Genomic DNA, 19,923 nt, shown 5'->3' on the forward strand with positions numbered 1-19,923 from the left:
CAGCAAAATGCACAATTTTCTTACGATTAAGAAACTTAGGCACTAGTTAACATAAATTTTATTTAATGAAAACATACATGCTGTTTTTGAAATGGCCTATTATTTCTGTATTATGCTTTAAAAAAGTGTACAGTGTAACAGTACTAACAGCAGATAAGCTTTTTTAATAAAAGTAAGTTCATAACAAGCTTGCAAGACTGCAGCAAAAGTACAAGAAGTAAAATATCATGGCCAGTGTAGGGGTATCCTCACATATTACTGTGGTAAACTGGGGGATCTTGGAGGAATAAAAATTAAGAACCACTGCCATAAAGGGTTGGTTCCTGCCTCATGCCCAATAATGTTAGCACAGGAATCTATGTGCACAACCTTGAACTGGATTCAGTTGATGCTGTGCTCTGAAGACATTAGTCCCTGTTTCATGGAAAGGAATCAAACAATCCAAATCTCTATTTTTTTGGGAGACATTGTAATATTCAGTAGATGTAACCTAGTGGAAAGCAGTCAATTATTTTCTCCTGACCAAAGCAGCGCAAAAAACAGCACCCAAATAACATAAGAGCACTGAAGATTCATGGACTGATGACTTAGAAATCATTTTCATGTTTGGCCAACAGCCCACAGCCTAATTTATACCATATGCCTCACAGCATCCCAATACCACCCTTCATTTTTAGTGGCATTTATTATGTGCAAAATTCCTTCGTAGCCATGTGCTTCAAGATGTTCTTGTAGTTCACTTTAATTTCTTTTAAATTGCTTTGGTTTCATATTAAGTTTAATTAGCCAGCACAACATAAAGAACAGTAAGAGAGTGCACACATAGATTTATAGCCATCTGAGAAATCACTTGCTTCTGTTAAGTGTGCCATCACATCCTAAAGACTTATCATAGTCTATAATCACTATTATACTGTATATGTTTGTGCTCAAATGTAAAGTTGCTATGAGAAATGGTCAATTTGTCTGCAACAGACAAAGTTGCAATCGACTGCAGTTACTCTAAGTGGAACAGATGCCACAAACCAGCAGGGAGAGAAGTAGCAAAGCATGCCTTGACTGCCACAATTCTTGAATCAAGAAATAATGAACAGTTAAAAATCCAGTCCAACAAAAAAATCTGACTGTGATACACAAAAAAAAGTTACAGAAAAAAATGCACGGGGAAATTAAGAAGGAAAATAACCACACCCTACTCCCACCATGGTTGAAACAATCAGCAAATCAGTAAAAAGACTTTTCATGTCAACATAGCTGGAGAAGTTTTAAAGAATTACAGATTGTCATTTTTTTTAGATATCCGCAAAGCCCTGCTAACAAGGATATCCTGTACACACACACCCCGGACAATCCTAATTTAGAAAGTTGTAATGACTGGTGATTAATAAAAGATGACTGCACTTGAAAGAGGTCAAACATTACTTAGGCTGTTGCTTTAAAGCATGACCTGGAATGAATTGGACTTCATCCCATGGAGAAGGCTTCAAAAGCTTGATCAGTCTGTGATGGAATTTCCAGTGGTGTTTCAACTGTAACAGGAATTCATTATGATGATTTTACTAAGCCCTTTGATTATGTGAAGCATGAAAATTTATACGATCAAGACGGACAAAGTGTGAGGCAAGAGTCTTAGGAAGGATGTGTGAAGGGGTGTATGGCTGACAAGAGGCTTTCAGAGGGAAAGGTTAAGAGTGGAACAGTGAAAAAGTGATATGTGCACCACATTGTTGGTGTGTGAAGAAAAACACTCACTGTGGAGTGGAAAGCCCTGTGAATGTACAGATGCACCAGTACAGGACAGACTGAGAAGTGGCCCGGATGGGAATATGAACTTTTTCCCAAGGACACTAGAGTGCAGGTGACGCAGCTATTATAAGTAAGCCCTCTGTTAAAAAAAAAGGATGAGGCCCCTGAGAGTTGGAACAAAAGGCCACTGACAAGGAGTATAGAAGTCGAGGGTAAACAGAACTAGCAGTGCAATATATTACCATTTACGGTTGGATACTGGCAAGAAGCCAGTAGAGATCGTCCAGTATACTGCATGACTGGAATGCATGCACGGACAGTCAAGGAGTCACCGTGAAAACCTTTTAAGAGCAACTGATCACCCGGGCACGCAGGGACACTGGGAACTGCTAAAGAGAGAGAAAGAGACAGAGAGATTCAGTTCTAGCCTGGTGTTCTTGTGACAAAAGTAAAACTGACCATGACAAGGCTCTGAAGAAAATCACCCTGGGGTGGTGGTTTACAACTGCCTCACTAAATACTGTAGGTTTAGAGAGGCCTATGCACATACGAGAAGAGGTAAAGACTCACTGAAGAAAGGAATGGTTGTAACTAAGAAAGAGTGAAACAGACTTGAAGTGAAAAGTGCTTGATGAGAAAATGAGCAAGCAATCCCATCCGGTAAAAGAGTAGTCCAGAACAATATAGGAATGCCAAAAATGCCTGTAGCATTTTATTTCTATTGTGTTTTACTTTGTATACTCCATTTTGTGTATTCCTCCGATGCAAGTTTATTTGGTCTTCTTAACAATATTCTAAATGTAGTGTCTTGCCAAAAAGATGTTCCCTTCAGCTGCAAAGATATAGAATGGGAAAGAACATTTACACATATTATTTAAATAATTTGGTTCACCTTGCCTCATGTCAAGTAAGTGACTCCAAAGGTCACTCCAAATAGAGTAAAAGTGCCCAGAAGAGAGAACACAGTACAATGAGAAGACACAAGGGAAGGATGAAAACAAGGAGAACATACACACTAAACTTCATATTTATCTTTTTTCTGTTGGAATGGTTGTTTATTAAGTTTTTAAATCACAGGGCAGTGACTTCTCCATTTTACGCATCTTTAAAACATTCTCCTTTTGGCCTTCCAATTTCTCTCTTTCACGCTCTCTCTATCTGCCCTTTCTGCTTAACTTCTCAAGAGATGTTGTTTCAAGGGCACCGCCTGACTTCAAATTCCATTTGGCTGTGTTGGGGAACAACCGTTTAAGCTCATCCTCAGGGATAACTTCACATAAAGAATGGTGCAACCCATCAAAATCAGTGAGATTATAAAAAAATGAAAAGATCAACCATTCAAACATCCATTTTCTGAACTCACTTATTTTAATATAGGAATGCCACCATCCAGAGACTTCCTCAGCAGCTTAGGTTAAAATGAAGGGATTATCCTTAGATGGGATGCTAGTCCATCATTAGGGAATCTATACTAATAAAAGGCAAAGCCCTCACTGACTCACTCACTCACTGACTCAATCACTGACTCAATCACTCACTGACTCACTCATCGCTAATTCTCCAACTTCCCGTGTAGGTAGAAGGTTGAAGTTTGGCAGGCTCATTCCTTACAGCTTACTTACAAAAGTTGGGCAGGTTTCAATTCGAAATTCTACGCGTAATGGTCATAACTGGAACCTATTTTTCTCTATATACTGTAATGGACGTTAGCTCGATGGGCGTGTGGGCAGAGCTGCGTGTGACATCATCACGCCTCCCATGTAATCACGTGAACTGACTGTGACTGCAGTACGTATAAAAGAAGGAAGAGCTCCAAAAGAGCGCTGAAGAAAAATGCAGAATACTTTATTCGCGAGATACAAGTTTAATGAGAAGACACGAGGTATAAACGAGACTTTGGATCACTTTGTAACGGAGTTAAAACCGCTGTAGCGAGAAACTTATAAGTGCCGGGTCTTAGCTAACATTATATAAAGCCGTGGACATCGCAATATCACACAAGAGAGCAGCTCACGTGAACTGACTGAATGCAGTACGAGTGATCACTTCAATGCATTAAACCTGTTCAAAAAACGCATTACACAATTGACAAGGTAGGAAAAGAATATGCTCCGAGTTGAGCTCCACAGCTAACGCGGTCTTGCGGAAGCAACTTCGTCAGGCTGCCATCAAATACTCACAGAAAAATCCACAAGTTAATACACACGCTGTCTCTAGAGTTTCTCCACACTCAATGTATTCCTCGCATCCCCTTTATACCCTCTGATCTCCCATTTCAATTCAGATGCCTCCAATTTCCAGTAAGGCTCTGCTGCGCGATGACAAGTAATAAGTCTCAGGGACAGACCCTGCAAAAGGATGCCATTGATTTCAGGCAAGATTGCTTTTCTCCTGGACAACTATACGTTGCATTCTCAAGAGTGAACTCGCGCAGCTTCGTCATATTACAACCGGAGGGCAGCCAGAAACTTTTAAGTGCCGGGTCTTAGCTGACATTAAATAAAGCCGTGGACATCGCAACATCACACAAGAGAGCAGCTCACGTGAACTGATTGAATGCAGTACGAGTGATCACTTACATGCATCAAACCTGTTCAAAAAACGCATTACACAATTAACAAGGTGATGACTTTATATGTCGTTCGTTTATAAAACAGTGGAGAAGCTGTGTAAAGGCTGCTTCACAAAACACCAGCGGAGCGCCTTATATGAGCAGGCAGTCAGCTAAAGAAGGGAATCAATAAATAACTATAATCGTAATAAACGAACAAAAAATAGCGTACAGGCTGCGGATTAAATAAAGGAAATGGGTACCTGAACAGTAAAGTAAGTCTCAAATAGCTACACAATAACTATAACAATTGTAATAAACGAACAATAAAACAGTACAGAACCGCGAAGCAAGGAGAAACGACAGCCTTATATGGCGTTCGTTTATAAAGCAGCAGAGAAGCTGTGTGAAGGCAGCTACACAAAAAAAACAGCAGAGCGCCACACTCTGAATGTATTCCTCACATCACCGTTATACCCTCTGATTTCCCATTTCAATTCAAATGCCTCAAATTTCCATTAAGGCTCTGCTTCGCAATGACAATTAATAAGTCTCAGGGACGGACCCTACAAAAGGTTGCCATTGATTTGAGGCAAGATTGCTTTTCTCCTGGACAACTATACATTGCATTCTCAAGAGTGAGCTCGCGCAGCTTGGTCATATTACAACCGGAGTGCTGAACTGACAACGTGCTATACAAAGAGATCCTTAACAGATAGTTTTTGGTATATTTTTTTCCTCAGTTTAAAAAGGTTTTCTTTTCTTCTTAATAAAAATTTAAAAGCAGTACTTCGTCGCTGCGAACCGTGGGGATTTTGCTATATACAGTATATACATGTAGATATGTATGTATATATATATATATATATAAACTGCTCAAAAAAATTAAAGGAACACTTTAAAGAAACACATTAGATACATCAGATCTCAATATGAAGTTGGATATCTATACAAATAACGACAGGGCAATGTCTTAGGAACAAAAGGATGCCAAGTCTTTTAATGGAAATAAAAGTTTTCTGCCTACAGAGGGCTCAATTGTGTAGACATCCTAAAATCAGAGTGAAATGAAGATGTGGCAGGCTAGTCCATTTTTTCAAAAACTTAATTTCTGCTACTCAAAATGCTTTTCAGTATCTTGTGTGGCCCCCACGAGCTTGTATGCATGCTTGACAACGTCGGGCATGCTCCTAATGAGACGACGGATGGTGTCTTGTGGCATTTCCTCCCAGATCTGTATGAGGGCATCCCTGAGCTGTTGTACAGTCTGAGGAGCAACCTGGCGGCACCTAATGGACCGAAACATAATGTCCCACAGATGTTCTATTGGGTTTAAGTCAGGGGATCGTGAAGGCCATTCAATTGTTTCAATTCCTTCATCCTCCAGGTACTGCCTGCATACTCTTGCCACATGAGGCCGGGCATTGTCGTGCATTAGGAGGAAACCAGGACCTACTGCACCAGCGTAGGGTCTGACAATGGGTTCAAGGATTTCATCTCAATACCTTATGGCAGTCAGAGCACCATTTCCTACGCAGTAGATGTCTGTGCATCCCTCCATGGATATGCCTCCCCAGACCATCACTGACCCACCACCAAACCTGTCATGTTGAACGCGTTGCAGGCAGCATATCGTTCTCCTTGTCTTCTCCAGACTCTTTCACGTCTATCACAGCTGCTCAGGGTGAACCTGCTCTGTCTGTAAAAAGTACAGGGTGCCAGTGGCGGACTTGCCAATTCTGGTGTTCTTGAGCAAATGCCAGTCGAGCTCCACGGTGCTGGGCAGTGAGCACAGGGCCCACTACAGGACGTCGGGCCCTCAGGCCATCTTCATGAAGTCTGTTCCTGATTGTTTGGGTAGAGACATTCACACCAGTGGCCCTCTGGAGGTCATTCTGTAGGGCACGAGCAGTGCTCAGCCTGTTCTGCCTTGCACAAAGGAGCAGGTATCGGTCCTGCTGATGGGTTGAGGACCTTCTACGGCCCTGTCCAGCTCTCCGAGAATAACAGCCAGTCTCCTGAAATCTCCTCCATGTTCTGGAGATTGTGCTGGGAGACACATTAAACCTTCTTGCTGCAGCACGTGTGGATGTGCCATCCTGGAGAAGTTGGACAACCTGTGCAACTTCTGTAGGGTTAAGGAATCGCCTCATACTGCCAGTAGAGATAATTACTCAAGCCAAAACTAGCACGAGTAGAAAACCAGCCAAAAAAGATCAAGAGGGAGAAACTTGAAATGACCTCCACATGTAAAACCAGTCCTGTTTTGAGGGTTTTCTAATTGTTGCCACTTTAGTGCACCTGTCGTTAAGTCCATGAACACCAATACAGCTGAAAGTGATTAACAATGACCTCAGCTGCTTAACCAACCAGAAAATTATCAGACAGGTTTAATTGATTTCATGCCAGGTCCAATAAAAAAAGTGTTCCTTTAATTTTTGTGAGCAGTATATATATATAGTTTTTACTGTCAAATAATGCAAAGAGTACGCGACACGTGTTTCGCCCTAATTCTGGGCTCATCAGTCGTACACAGTCACTGCTCTCCTTCTCGGGAAGCGAACCTCTGATGTCAGCAGTGGTTCGTTTATTTGACAGTCTGTAGATCGGGGTAATTACATTCAAGCAAGTCAGCTAACGTCTTCCACGGTGCCCTCTTTCAGTTTAACCACCCACACAATCAGATTGTGATTCAGACTACGCATGCCTTGAATATATATATATGTATGTGTATATATATATATATGTAGCTATGTATATGTATGTGTATACAGTATATATATGTGGATATGTATATATATGTGTGTGTGTATATATGTAGATCTGTATATATATGTGTCTGTGTGTGTATATATATATATATATATATATATATATATATATATATATATATATATATATATATATATATATATATATATATATATTTGTGTGTGTATGTACAGTGGTGTGAAAAACTATTTGCCCCCTTCCTGATTTCTTATTCTTTTGCATGTTTGTCACACAAAATGTTTCTGATCATCAAACACATTTAACCATTAGTCAAATATAACACAAGTAAACACAAAATATTTAGGGAGGAAAAAAAATCCAAACCTACATGGCCCTGTGTGAAAAAGTAATTGCCCCCTGAACCTAATAACTGGTTGGGCCACCCTTAGCAGCAATAACTGCAATCAAGCGTTTGCGATAACTTGCAATGAGTCTTTTACAGCGCTCTGGAGGAATTTTGGCCCACTCCTCTTTGTAGAAATGTTGTAATTCAGCTTTATTTGAGGGTTTTCTAGCATGGACCGCCTTTTTAAGGTCATGCCATAGCATCTCAATTGGATTCAGATTAGGACTTTGACTAGGCCACTCCAAAGTATTAATTTTGTTTTTCTTCAGCCATTCAGAGGTGGATTTGCTGGTGTGTTTTGGGTTATTGTCCTGTTGCAGCACCCAAGATCGCTTCAGCTTGAGTTGACGAACAGATGGCCGGACATTCTCCTTCAGGATTTTTTGGTAGACAGTAGAATTCATGGTTCCATCTATCACAGCAAGCCTTCCAGGTCCTGAAGCAGCAAAACAACCCCATACCATCACACTAACACCACCATATTTTACTGTTGGTATGATGTTCTTTTTCTGAAATGCTGTGTTCCTTTTACGCCAGATGTAACGGGACATTTGCCTTCCAAAAAGTTCAACTTTTGTCTCATCAGTCCACAAGGTATTTTCCCAAAAGTTTTGGCAATCATTGAGATGTTTCTTAGCAAAATTGAGACAAGCCCTAATGTTCTTTTTGCTTAACAGTGGTTTGCATCTTGGAAATCTGCCATGCAGGCCATTTTTGCCCAGTCTCTTTCTTATGGTGGAGTCGTGAACACTGACCTTAATTGAGGCAAGTGAGGCCTGCAGTTCTTTAGACGTTGTCCTGGGGTCTTTGTGACCTCTCGGATGAGTCGTCTCTACGCTCTTGGGGTAATTTTGGTCGGCCGGCCACTCCTGGGAAGGTTCACCACTGTTCCATGTTTTTGCCATTTGTGGATAATGGCTCTCACTGTGGTTCGCTGGAGTCCCAAAGCTTTAGAAATGGCTTTATAACCTTTACCAGACTGATAGGTCTCAATTACTTCTGTTCTCATTTGTTCCTGAATTTCTTTGGATCTTGGCATGATGTCTTGCTTTTGAGGTGCTTTTGGTCTACTTCTCTGTGTCAGGCAGCTCCTATTTAAGTGATTTCTAGATTGAAACAGGGGTGGCAGTAATCAGGCCTGGGGGTGGCTACGGAAATTGAACTCAGGTGTGATACACCACAGTTAGGTTATTTTTAACAAGGGGGCAATTACTTTTTCACACAGGGCCATGTAGGTTTGGATTTTTTTTTCTCCCTAAATAATAAAAACCATCATTTAAAAACAGCATTTTGTGTTTATTTGTGTTATATTTGACTAATGGTTAAATGTGTTTGATGATCAGAAACATTTTGTGTGACAAACATACAAAAGAATAAGAAATCAGGAAGGGGGCAAATAGTTTTTCACACCACTGTATGTATGTATGTGTATATTGTGGAGGACTGCCGGCTTTTCATGCCAGTCCTCACCCCCAGGCCACCAGGAGGAGCTCTCCCGACAGCAGGATAGTGCCCCAAGGTCCAGCAGGGCCTCATGGACTTTGTAGTATTTATACACAGCCCTGTTGGATACCATGGGGGCCACCAGGAGTCACTGTGGGGGGGCTTATGGGCTTTTTTGTGCCTTATGACCCGGGAGGAACAACGTGCTCCCGGGTTGAAGTAAAAGACTGATTGCCCTGACCCAGAAGGAATAAGGAACTGTGGACTGTGGGACAGGAACACCTCCAGGTCAGGGGCTATAAAAGGACGATGCCTTAGTCCAGACGCTGAGCTGAGCTGGGAGGTAGGAGGGCGAAGTGTCTGGGGGAGGAGGAGAGTTTATTGTGTTTATTTAGTGGTTAGTTAAATATATGAGTAGTGTGGAGGGTGCTTGGTGCACTGTGATAAAGAAGAATAAAGAATATTGGGCTTTTATCCAGTGTCTTGCGTGGTAGCTGAGGGTTCAAGGGAGCACTAGCGCCCCCTACTGCCACAATATATATATATGTATGTGTATGTGTGTATATATATGTATATTTATCTGTATGTATGTGTATATGTATATATGTATATGTGTGTGTATGTATATGTATATATATGTATATATGTGTATATGTAGATATGTATATATGTATATGTATATATGTTTATATGTGTGTGTGTATATATATATATATATATATATATATATATGACAGCAACACTCATAACAGTGACAAAACAATTACATTGACAATCATGTTACATTATTTTTAAAATGTTTCCTTTTCTTTTTCATAACTTCTTTAACACACTACTTCTCTGCTGCGAAGCGCGGGTATTTTGTTAGTATAAAGTATATACATAAAGAAAAACCTCAAAACACATACCACCCATGAATTTGAAACATGGGAGTTTTTCCTATCCTGTCCCCTAACCCCTATCTTTCTTTAATGATTAAACAATACTGGAATTTATCCCAGTTTTATTTTTTGTACAAGGTTTCAGTTAATGGTAGCATAAAAAAACAAGTAAGGAGTACATCAGTTATGCTGATGTGTGCTTTCTACTACTTAAAATGAAGTTATGCATTTACTTTCTTGTTCATCATGGTGCCAGAGAAGTTTGATGTGTTGAGTGTTACATAAGCTTTGTACACATGAAAATGCTGATACTATTACTACTACTGCCCCTGCCCCATGCTCCCCTGGAAAAGTCATAATCTTCAATTGAGAAGATGCCCTAAGGGCATTTAATTTTTTTCCAAACCAGTTCAGGTTTCTGTTTTTTCACAAAGCTGCCACTGGCTCCTCCCTGTTAACACATAAAGAATAAAAATCAACAGCTTCTTATTTTTATATAAAAAAGTCAAAATGACTGTGACTGGAAAATGCCAGGGAGACGAGACGTGATCTTCTCAGAAGACAATTTGAAGTCCCACGAGAGACACTTTAACTTGCTCCCAGCTCTTAAAACAATGACAAGCGACAAGCAAAACACGCAGCTCGCAGCAGATAATCCGACCACTTCTCCTTGCATGCGTTCAGCCACCCTAACCCCCCCTCTTCACAACGTGAGCAGCAGAGACACAAAGTGGCAAAAAGGACAAGTATTGTTTTTACAAAAATTTTTAAAGTAAAAGTGAAAATAATGCATATGTAACAATTCCCAAGAAAATAACAATCTCTTTAAAATTGTATATCCAGTAAACCAAACATGGGGGTGGGTAAGCGAAGCGAGCAGGGGGCAGAGCCCCCTAGTATATATATATATATATCAAAAATCCAACATTTATCTGTTCATTTTTCATGAGAGAACTACTTAATGGATTTAGGTCAGGTTTTTTTCTATAATTTGCTTGAACATTCCAGTTGATTTTGCAGCTTCTCTCTTTGTGCTAAGGTTCACCTGCGGTACTGATTTATTTGCGCAAATCCAAGAGAGCGGCTGTGGGCTGAGGGAAGGGGGGTGGATCCCTCCTCACTCACGTGCTAGCCTCTCTTCGAGTTGGTCTACCTCTCGCCATGTGTTGGAGCATACTTTGCCTCCGCTTAGCTAGCGATACCTGTTTGTTGAACAGACATTATCATCTACAGATTGTTAAGGAGTAACGTTTAATGTTTTTGAGAGAGACATCTGAGCTACATGTGTTTTAGAGGATAGCTGCTGATTGCCAGAGATATCACGGCCACATGCTTTTCTCCCCATGTGGGGGATGCTCTCCCGTCACAGCTGAACACGATCAGATACGGTGCCAACGTTTGATGTTGGAGCGTACCTTCCACTTGACCAGAATTACATTTTAATTTTTTTTTTATTGATTTTCAAAGTTTGTCCTGTTTCACTACTATGTGGAAGTAGTCACGGGGGACAGCTAGTATAATATATTTTAACTGTCTCATGCATTGAACAGTTATGCCTTCCTCCTTTAAATAACAGGTGGCTAACTTTGATTCTGTATTTTAAAGGAGATAGTATGAGTATTTGTCATTCCGTGTCATCAAGTCTGCAATTATTTGGTTATGGTTTCTGTCTCTCCTGTGACATCAGCTAACACCCTGTTTCTGATGTCACTGTCAAGATAAAAGGAAGTTTATCATCACCAGTGGGTATTTTGGAGTTTATTTTTCAAACTCAGTTTGAGACATTTCCAATTGTTTTGTTCGTTTTGAATAGTAGTTATTTTTTTATACTGGGTTTTGAAGGGATTTCCTGACCATACTTGTTCCACACCTATGATCTGAATATGCCCTTTTTGATGAATTTGCCATGGTTGCTAACAACCTTTTGTTTACCATTTTGAACAGGTTTTTCATAGTTTCCAGCCTCACTTTTCTAAGTGCACTCAGAGGTTGCCTCAATTTGGCTCACTTTCTTAAGGTTAAAGGAAAATGTTTACTTTTAAATTTCTTTAATATATTTTTAAAGTAAGAAGCACAGGAACTTCTTAATAACATATACAATAATTTGTAGCAAATACAAACATTATCATAAGATAAACTTGGTTAAGTATTGTGACAGTGCTGTAGATATACTGCACATTTTTTTTGTACAACAAAAGAGAGAAAGGGGAGAAAAGAAAAAGCCATAAGTAGTATGTGAAGAAAGTAGATAAGAGAGAAGAAGAAGACAGTTAAAGAACAAAAGAGATTAGAAAAAAGGCCACTCACCTGCTACGCCCTCAATTGTCTGGATCAATCTGTAAGTACTGAAAGAAATTTAAATATATCCACAATGCAAGGTAAATCATGACCATAGAGTAAAAAACGGAATTTTTCAAAGTAAACAAAATGCATCACTTCTTTAACCCATCGAGTGAAAGTATGTACTGCTAATATTTTTACTGCAGCAAATTTAAAATTCTTTCTAAAATGATAGGGAAAACCATTGACCCAAAGTAGATACAGATACAGTTGTATTAGAAACTTGTGATTTACGTAAATTTTTACTGAAACATAAGATTTTGTTTTGGACTTCTTATTTTATTTAATGTTTTGAATGCTGTTTTTATTTGTTTCAATTTCTTTCATAATAATTTTCATTAGTTTCTCAATTATGTTTAGAGATTTTTTTGTTTTATTTTATCACTATTTCCCAATGTCATTTTGTAACCTGCTGCTAAGATGCAGTTCACTGTTTCTAGGCCAAGCCTACACACACATTTTATCATTTGATGCTATTTAAACTATCAGTTAGTTATCAGTTCTTCTACCTTCTGATGAAAATATAAAACCTTTTGCAGCTACTTTTTTCTTGTATTCTTTCTAGTATAACATATTCTTTTTTAGGTTCTTTAAAACTTTTATTTTAATTTGCATATTGGGCTTTGTTACACTATAGTATAATTCTTGCATTCTGAACCTTGCTTGTCTTAAATATTTAATCTCCAGTCCTTTCTCTATTGTTAGAATACTGGCCTGCCAGTTTACATATGTGGCATAATAAACTCCAAAAATAGATGGAAGAGGAGAGGAGTCAAGGTACACATTTAAAGATTTATAAATCCTATTTGGTCAATTGAGATTGTAGAAAACACCATTATCTCAAAGTTGAAGTTTTGGCATGTATTTTGTTTATGTTTAAAAGAGAAACTGGTCTGTGTGAAGTACATTCTAAAAACGTTTTTAACTTTTTTGTTTGCTCTCAATATCAATGAAATACTGTAGTTACTTGATTTAACGTTGGAGGCTTGACTTAAATAAAAAGTGCTAAATTAAAAAAAAAAGTCCCAGATACTAGGTAGTTTGCATTAAAAGCACAGCTTTCTTTATTTCATCAGGAAACAAAGTTTCTTTACATTAGTTTTAAAATCAAGGCTTATTGAAGGAATGTCTAAACCATTAAATAAAATCCAATAATAAGGAATGGTTCTGAAGAAGGCTTTGAAGTGCAAGAGAGCAGTAAAATTAGTTAAATTTATCATTTATTTTCTACTGTTCTAAAGTAGTAAATCCAGACTGTGTCCTAATCTCTATGATCATATTATCAGCAACAGACTACTGCAACTGGGAAGCTAAAATATTTCTTGCCTTATCTCCATATTCATATATTATACACTGAGAGTTGTAGCTTAGTGTGTTTAGTGAACAACAGATTAACCTCAGTGTACAAGCTCAGCTGTGTTTTGCATAAATCTGTTTCAGGGTTGTTAGCATCTGTCTAAATCCATGATTAAATCAGCTAATTCTAAAAGGCACTACTGTACAAGTTCTTTTTATTAAGATGAGCCAAGAATTAAATACTCTGGCCACATAAATTAGCTCACAATGTATAAAATACATGTATTTTTGTAACATGAGATTTTTTTCAAGGATATTTTGTATAGTGTTTGCTGTTGTCCAGCTTTGGTCACCATTGGGTTCTATACCCAAGGATTCAAGTATTTAATTTTTGAGCCCGTTGATACAGCAAGTGTCAAAGACATTTTACATCATAAAAGCACAAGAAATACAAAACATACTAAATGCAAACATAAAATAAAATTACATAATTGAGAACAAAATACAAATACCTAAAAGGAATTAAAAAAGCCTTATGCAGTGATTTGAAAACGTCTAAATACAGCAGCTGCCTAATAAATACTGAAGGCTTGAGCTACAAAGAGTTTATACCTGTATTTTGAAGCCACAAGAAGATGTGTATCATAAGAATGAAGAGCTCTGTTTGGCATATAGCGCTTTATCAAAATAGATAAATCCCATATCCCACCATACCATACCGTTTTTTGTACCATTTTAATCCTTAGCAGGGTTATGGAGAAAAAGGACACTACATGATAAATCCCTTTCACATTTGTGTTTTAAACTCAATTAAATCGAAGTCAATTCAAATAGAGTAAAACTGTGATTATGCTTGAACGCATCTTTTCATGTGGCAGGAGATACACGGCTGAAAGCTGAATCATTTTAGGTTTATATGTCAGAAACAGTATTATGTTCGTTCTCCATGAAAATGTGATTCAAATTTTTCCTCTGCCATCACTACCAACTGCCAGAGGTAACATATAAAAAATATAACTTTTGGGTAGAGTATTCCTTTAATGTGAACTGTAACACCATATGATTAAATAGCGTGAAGAGATGAGCTTGAAATGGGCTGAGAAAAGTCTTAACTAATGAATGAAAAGATGGAATTGGGGAGTGAAACCTAGAAATAAGGAAAATGACAAGTAAATGGGGCAGCACTGTGGCGCAGTGGTAGCGCTGCTGCCTTGCAGTAAGGAGACCTGGGTTTGCTTCCCGGGTCCTGCCTGTGTGGCGTTTGCATGTTCTCATGTGTCTGCATGGGTTTCCTTCGGGTCTTAAGACATGCAGATTAGGTGCATTGGCGATCCTAAATTGTCCCAAGTTTGTGCTTGGTGTGTGTGCCCTGTGGTGGACTGGCGCCCTGCCCGGGGTTTGTTCCTGCTTTGCGCCCTGTGCTGGCTGGGATTGGCTCCAGCAGACCCCCGTGACTCTGTGTTAGGATATAGCAGACAAGTACATGAAAAAGAACTGCTGACATGGTAGTAGACTGTGAGGCACTAAGAGTTAGTTAATCGGCAAACCCCGAGAAACAATGGAAAGATGCTCCATTTTAAAATGGGCAAAGCAAAAGAAAACAAAAGAAATCCAGAGATAAGCATCAGATGTTAAACAGGAAGATGGTACACAAGTTAAAAAAAAAAACAGTAGGAGCATGTAGTCACTTTTAACCATTGAAGTTACATAGCCTTTTCCCTTCTCTGTATTGCTGGGAATATTTAATACCTGCACTCACGTTTATATTTTAAGATTCCTTTTCATATTACCATTTAATGAAAGGTTCTTCAATTGTTCAGATACATCAATCTTTTGAATAAAAGGAAACAGCTTTTAAAAAGAAAGTTTAAAATATTTGATTAACAACATTTCCAGAAACAACTTACCTAAAGTTTGCTTTTCTCTAGGCTTTGTTTATTGCTTTCAGTTTCAAACAATTAAATAGCATCGCTACAGTAAAAGAAGCAGAGACACAAAAACGTCAGGCAGTAAGACCGCGCGGGCACGACCGCCTCCTCATACCCCCCCGTCAAGCAGCCCCAGGTAGGTAAGCAAGAGTTCTCAAGACAGAGGACTTGATCCCTCAGAACTCTCCTGTTGTTTCATCTCCTGAGAAGCGGGGTAACTCGCGGTGGGACGCTGAGCTGCCAGCTTTCTTTAGCGATGGGACTGGAAATCCGCTGCCTGGCGCGCGGGCCCCACGTCGCAGAGGTCGTGTAAACCCGCGCGACTCGATGAAGAACCCGAAGCGAACCTTCCAGATGAGTTCAAGGATGTTTGTCCCAGAATGTTGTTCTTTGGCTTTAAATTACACTCTCGTTTTGGGAATTATGTGCTTGTCAGGCTTCAGCAACTTGGCTACAAGTTCTTCAGACTTTTCAGGTGAGATGTAACCACACTTGACTCGCGAAGGGCTTTCTGTCTGGGTAGCACTTTAATCGTAAAGCACCTTGTGCAAAGAACGCACTTTTAAGTCTCAAACAGCCGAAAAGTAAACAAGTAAACCAATTAATGTGGAGCTAAAGCACTGCGATCTCTCGCGCCTCTTGTTTTGCGTGTTGCGGGTAGTCACGCGAGTCTGTCAGTGCGCACGTGTCCGAGCTTCTCTCGCGCAGAACCTTCGGCGCGCGACCACTCGGGCAGTTAGTACTACGGCCACGGGGATCAATGCATCCTTAAAAAAGAAAGAAAGAAAAATTACGCCTTACAGTGTCTCAGTACGTAGGGGGTTCGCAACACGCTTCTTGATGGGCTATAGCGTGACACCTGCTCCCTACAGTGGAGATACACTGCATGCCGCCAACAGATCGAGAGGACTCCTTACTTGTTGTGTGCCACGGAAATCTGATCTTTAGAGTAGCAGGTGGGAGCAATTTCATTCCGTTTAGCAAAATCAGAATTATTTCGTATAGCGCCTTTCACAGACAGCAAACGAATTATTTCGTATAGCGCCTTTCACAGACAGCAAACGAATTATTTCATATAGCGCCTTTTACAGACAGCAAACTGTTGAAAAAGGAATGATGATCATCCTTTAAGATGTTATAAATCATAAGCTAGTCTGTATATAACTATTTTCATAGCGGGAACGAAACATATCCAGCATGAATAAATCGTCCAAAACGGTTGTGTTGGTCTACCGTCGTAGAAAATGCATAAACATCCTGATTCCGAATTCACGGATGATTATTATTTTATATAGCACCATTAATAGTGAACATCTTGTTTGATTAAAATAATTATATTGGACACCAGCATGATAAATGGACATCTCTAATTAGAATCTAGGAAATGTGAATGTATTTTGTCATTTAAATTGTAAGTCAATCTTTATTTTATGTGACTCCTGTCAAACTAGAATGTTTGTGAAATAAATCGTGTTTGTCAAAAATATGCATGTGGATGGACATGTTGGCTTTCAACCATAAGCTGGTCTTTATTTATGTAGCATCTCAATAAAGCAGTCACATCACTGTTATGATAGATGGGTGTGTTAAAGCTTGTACAAAGTGTCAGAACATCTCGATTATCAAATTTCTCAGCCTGTAATTTATAACACTTTTCATTGAGAGCAGTGTGATTTATAAAACAGTTGCCATAACACTTTATTTGCAAAGACAGAAACTTGCTTTGAATTGTTTCTACAAGGTATGGAAATAGTTTTAAATCAACAGGGAGTTGCACGTATTTTACAAAACACCTTGAATAGCATTCAGTCTACTGTGCAAAGCAGTCAGAATGTATCTGTCATGAGTCTGATTTGAGGGCTTTCTATAGTCCAGTATGGTATATCTCATTAGAACAGTATAGGGCATTCTGTGGTTAACAACGCTGCTAATAGTCGGATTTAACTTGGTGGTTTTGCCATGCTTTAGGTAGACCTTAAAAAAGAAATGAAAAACATTGAAGAATAATTCAATAGCTAGAGAGCTGAGCTCATATCTCCAGAGGTTAGGCTCACATCACAGCATGGCTTCATTTTGTGACCTTGCCATTTAAGCAGCTTGTGCTCTAACTGTAAGAAAAGGTCTCCTGCTTGATTGTGTTGGACATTATCTGTAATTGATGTTTCACTGGTATTTAAAATGAAGGACACATAATTTGATTCATTTTTATATAGCGTTTTTCACTGAGTGCAGGCACAGAGAACTGTTCCAAGTTCTCAGGTAAAATGTAAGTATAACTGCAACTATCAGTTTCACAAATTATTAAATACAGAATTAGTACACATAAAGACACAGATTTGTTAAAACAGACAGAAAATAAAGTAGAAACTTATTAACATGTATTGAAAACAACTATTTGTCCATTAATTATTAGTTAAGACGTGACAAGTTGACAGTGGAGGAGAAAACAAAACTCCACTCTGCAGCATCCCAGGGGTAAATAAACTGCAAGACAGTCCACGGTCTGTAGTTAGAGAGAAAGTCAAGGAGAAAGGCAGACACAGTTTCAATCCTGGAGATCTTGGCCACCTAGCCGTCCACCGTCTCCTGGGCATTATGTAATCTGTGCAGGGTTGTCCAATCTAATGCTCTCAGAATCTGTTAGAAATTTTCCAGATACCGAAAAAAGCTTAGCATGTGTTAGGTTGACTGATGAGTTTAAATTGATCCAGTGTGTGTTTATGTGTGTATCCAGTTGTGTTCTGCCCCGAGCTGGTTTCTGTGTTGCACTTGACACTACTGGGATATAGTGTGACCACTCATGACCATGAGTTGCATTAAGCAGGTTTGACAATGTTGTGTTAATGATATATTTTTGAACAGAGCACCTATCTAATGCTCAAAACACTTAACAAATACAGATCCATAATACTCCTGTTTACATATATGCTGTATACTATACACTGATCTGCCACAACATTGAAGCCACTGACAGTTGAAGTGAATAGCACTAATTATGTTTTTACAGTGGCACCTGTCAAGTTATGGGATATATTAGGCAGCAAGTAAATAGTCAGTTTCTGAAGGTGATGTGTTGAAAGCAGCAAAAATGGGCAAGTGTAAAGATCTGAGCGACTTTGACATAGACCAAATTGTGATGGCTAGATGACTGGGTCAGAGCATCTCCAAAATGACAGGTCTTGGTGGGTGTTCCCAGTATGCAGTGGTTACTACCTACCAAAAATGGTCCAAGGAAGAACAACTGGTGAATTGACAAGGATCATGGGTGCCCAAGGCTCATTGATGTGCATGGGAGCAAAGGCTTACCTTGTCTGGTCCAGCCCCACAGAAGAGCTACTGTAGCACAAACTGCTGAAAAACTTAAAGCTGCCCATGAGAGAAAGGTGCAAGATAACACAGTGCATCATAGCTTGCTACATATGGGGCTGCATAGCCGCAGACCTTTCAGAGTGATCATGCTGACACTTGTCTACCGCTGAAAGCACCTAAAATGGGTATGTGATGGTCAGAACAGGACCAGGGAGCAATGAAAGAAAGTGGCCTGGTCTGAGGAGTCACATTTTCTTTTGGATCATTTGGACAGCCTGGTACATGTGCGTCATTTAACTGGGTAAAAGACTGCAGAAGTTCTGCACTGTGGGAAGAAGGCAACTGGTGGAGGCAGTTTGATGCTTTGGACAATGTTCTGCTGGGAAACCTTGGGTTCTGGCATTCATGTGGATGTTACTTTGATACATACCACTTACCTCAAAGTTGTTGTAGACCTTGTACACTCAATCATGGTAATGATATTCCCTGCTGGCAGTGGCCTGTTTCAGCAGGATAATATGCCCTGCCACACTGCAAATATTTTTCAAGAATATTTTAAGGAACATGACAAAGAATTCAAGTGGTGAGTTGGCCTCCAAATTCCTCAGATCTCAATCCAATTGAGCATCTGTGGGATATGCTGGAAAAACAACCATGGAGGTCCCACTTCATAGCTTACAGGTCTTGAAAGATCTGCTTCTAACATGCCAGATACCAAAGGACACCTTCAGAGTTTTGTGGAATCCATGCCTTGAGAGGTCAGAGCTGGTTTGGTGTATGAGGGGGATCTACAGAATATCAGGCAGGTGGTTTAAATATTATGGCTGGTTGGCGTGTACACTGTATGCTTATACAGGATATAAATATATATATATATACTCAGCAAAAAAAGAAACGTCCCTTTTTCAGGACTGTGTATTTCAACAATAATGTTTTAAAAATCCAAATAACTTTACAGATCTTCATTGTAAAGGGTTTAAACAATGTTTTACATGCATGTTCAATTAACCATAATCAATTAATTAACATGCACCTGTGGAATGGTCATTAAGACCTTAACAGCTTACAGAAAGTAGGCATTTAAGGTCACAGTTCTAAAAACGCAGGACACTAAAGAGACTTGTCTACTGACTGTGAAAAACACCCAAAGAAAGATGCCCCGGGTCCCTGCTCATCTGCGTGAACGTGCATTAGGCATGCTGCAGGGAGGCATGAGGACTGCTGATGTGGCTAGGGCAATAAATTGCCATGTCCGCACTGTGAGACGCCTAAGACAGCGCTACAGGGAGACAGGAAGGACAGCTGATCATC

General features: G+C 39.4%; 1 protein-coding gene across 1 annotated transcript in view; it reads left to right on the forward strand.

Annotated features, from left to right (window-relative positions):
• Nucleotides 1-15,407: 15,407 nt before the first annotated feature.
• Nucleotides 15,408-19,923, forward strand: part of LOC120526083 (protein eva-1 homolog A-like) — a 258,671-nt gene continuing 254,155 nt past the window's right edge. The window contains exon 1 of the mRNA XM_039748973.1: nt 15,408-15,778. Coding sequence (XP_039604907.1) covers nt 15,631-15,778 — 148 coding nt within the window. The 5' untranslated portion in view covers nt 15,408-15,630. The remainder of the gene's footprint in view (nt 15,779-19,923) is intronic.

This window comes from Polypterus senegalus, chromosome 3, assembly GCF_016835505.1.
Source record: "Polypterus senegalus isolate Bchr_013 chromosome 3, ASM1683550v1, whole genome shotgun sequence".
In the NCBI taxonomy this organism is placed as follows: Eukaryota; Metazoa; Chordata; class Cladistia; order Polypteriformes; family Polypteridae; genus Polypterus; species Polypterus senegalus.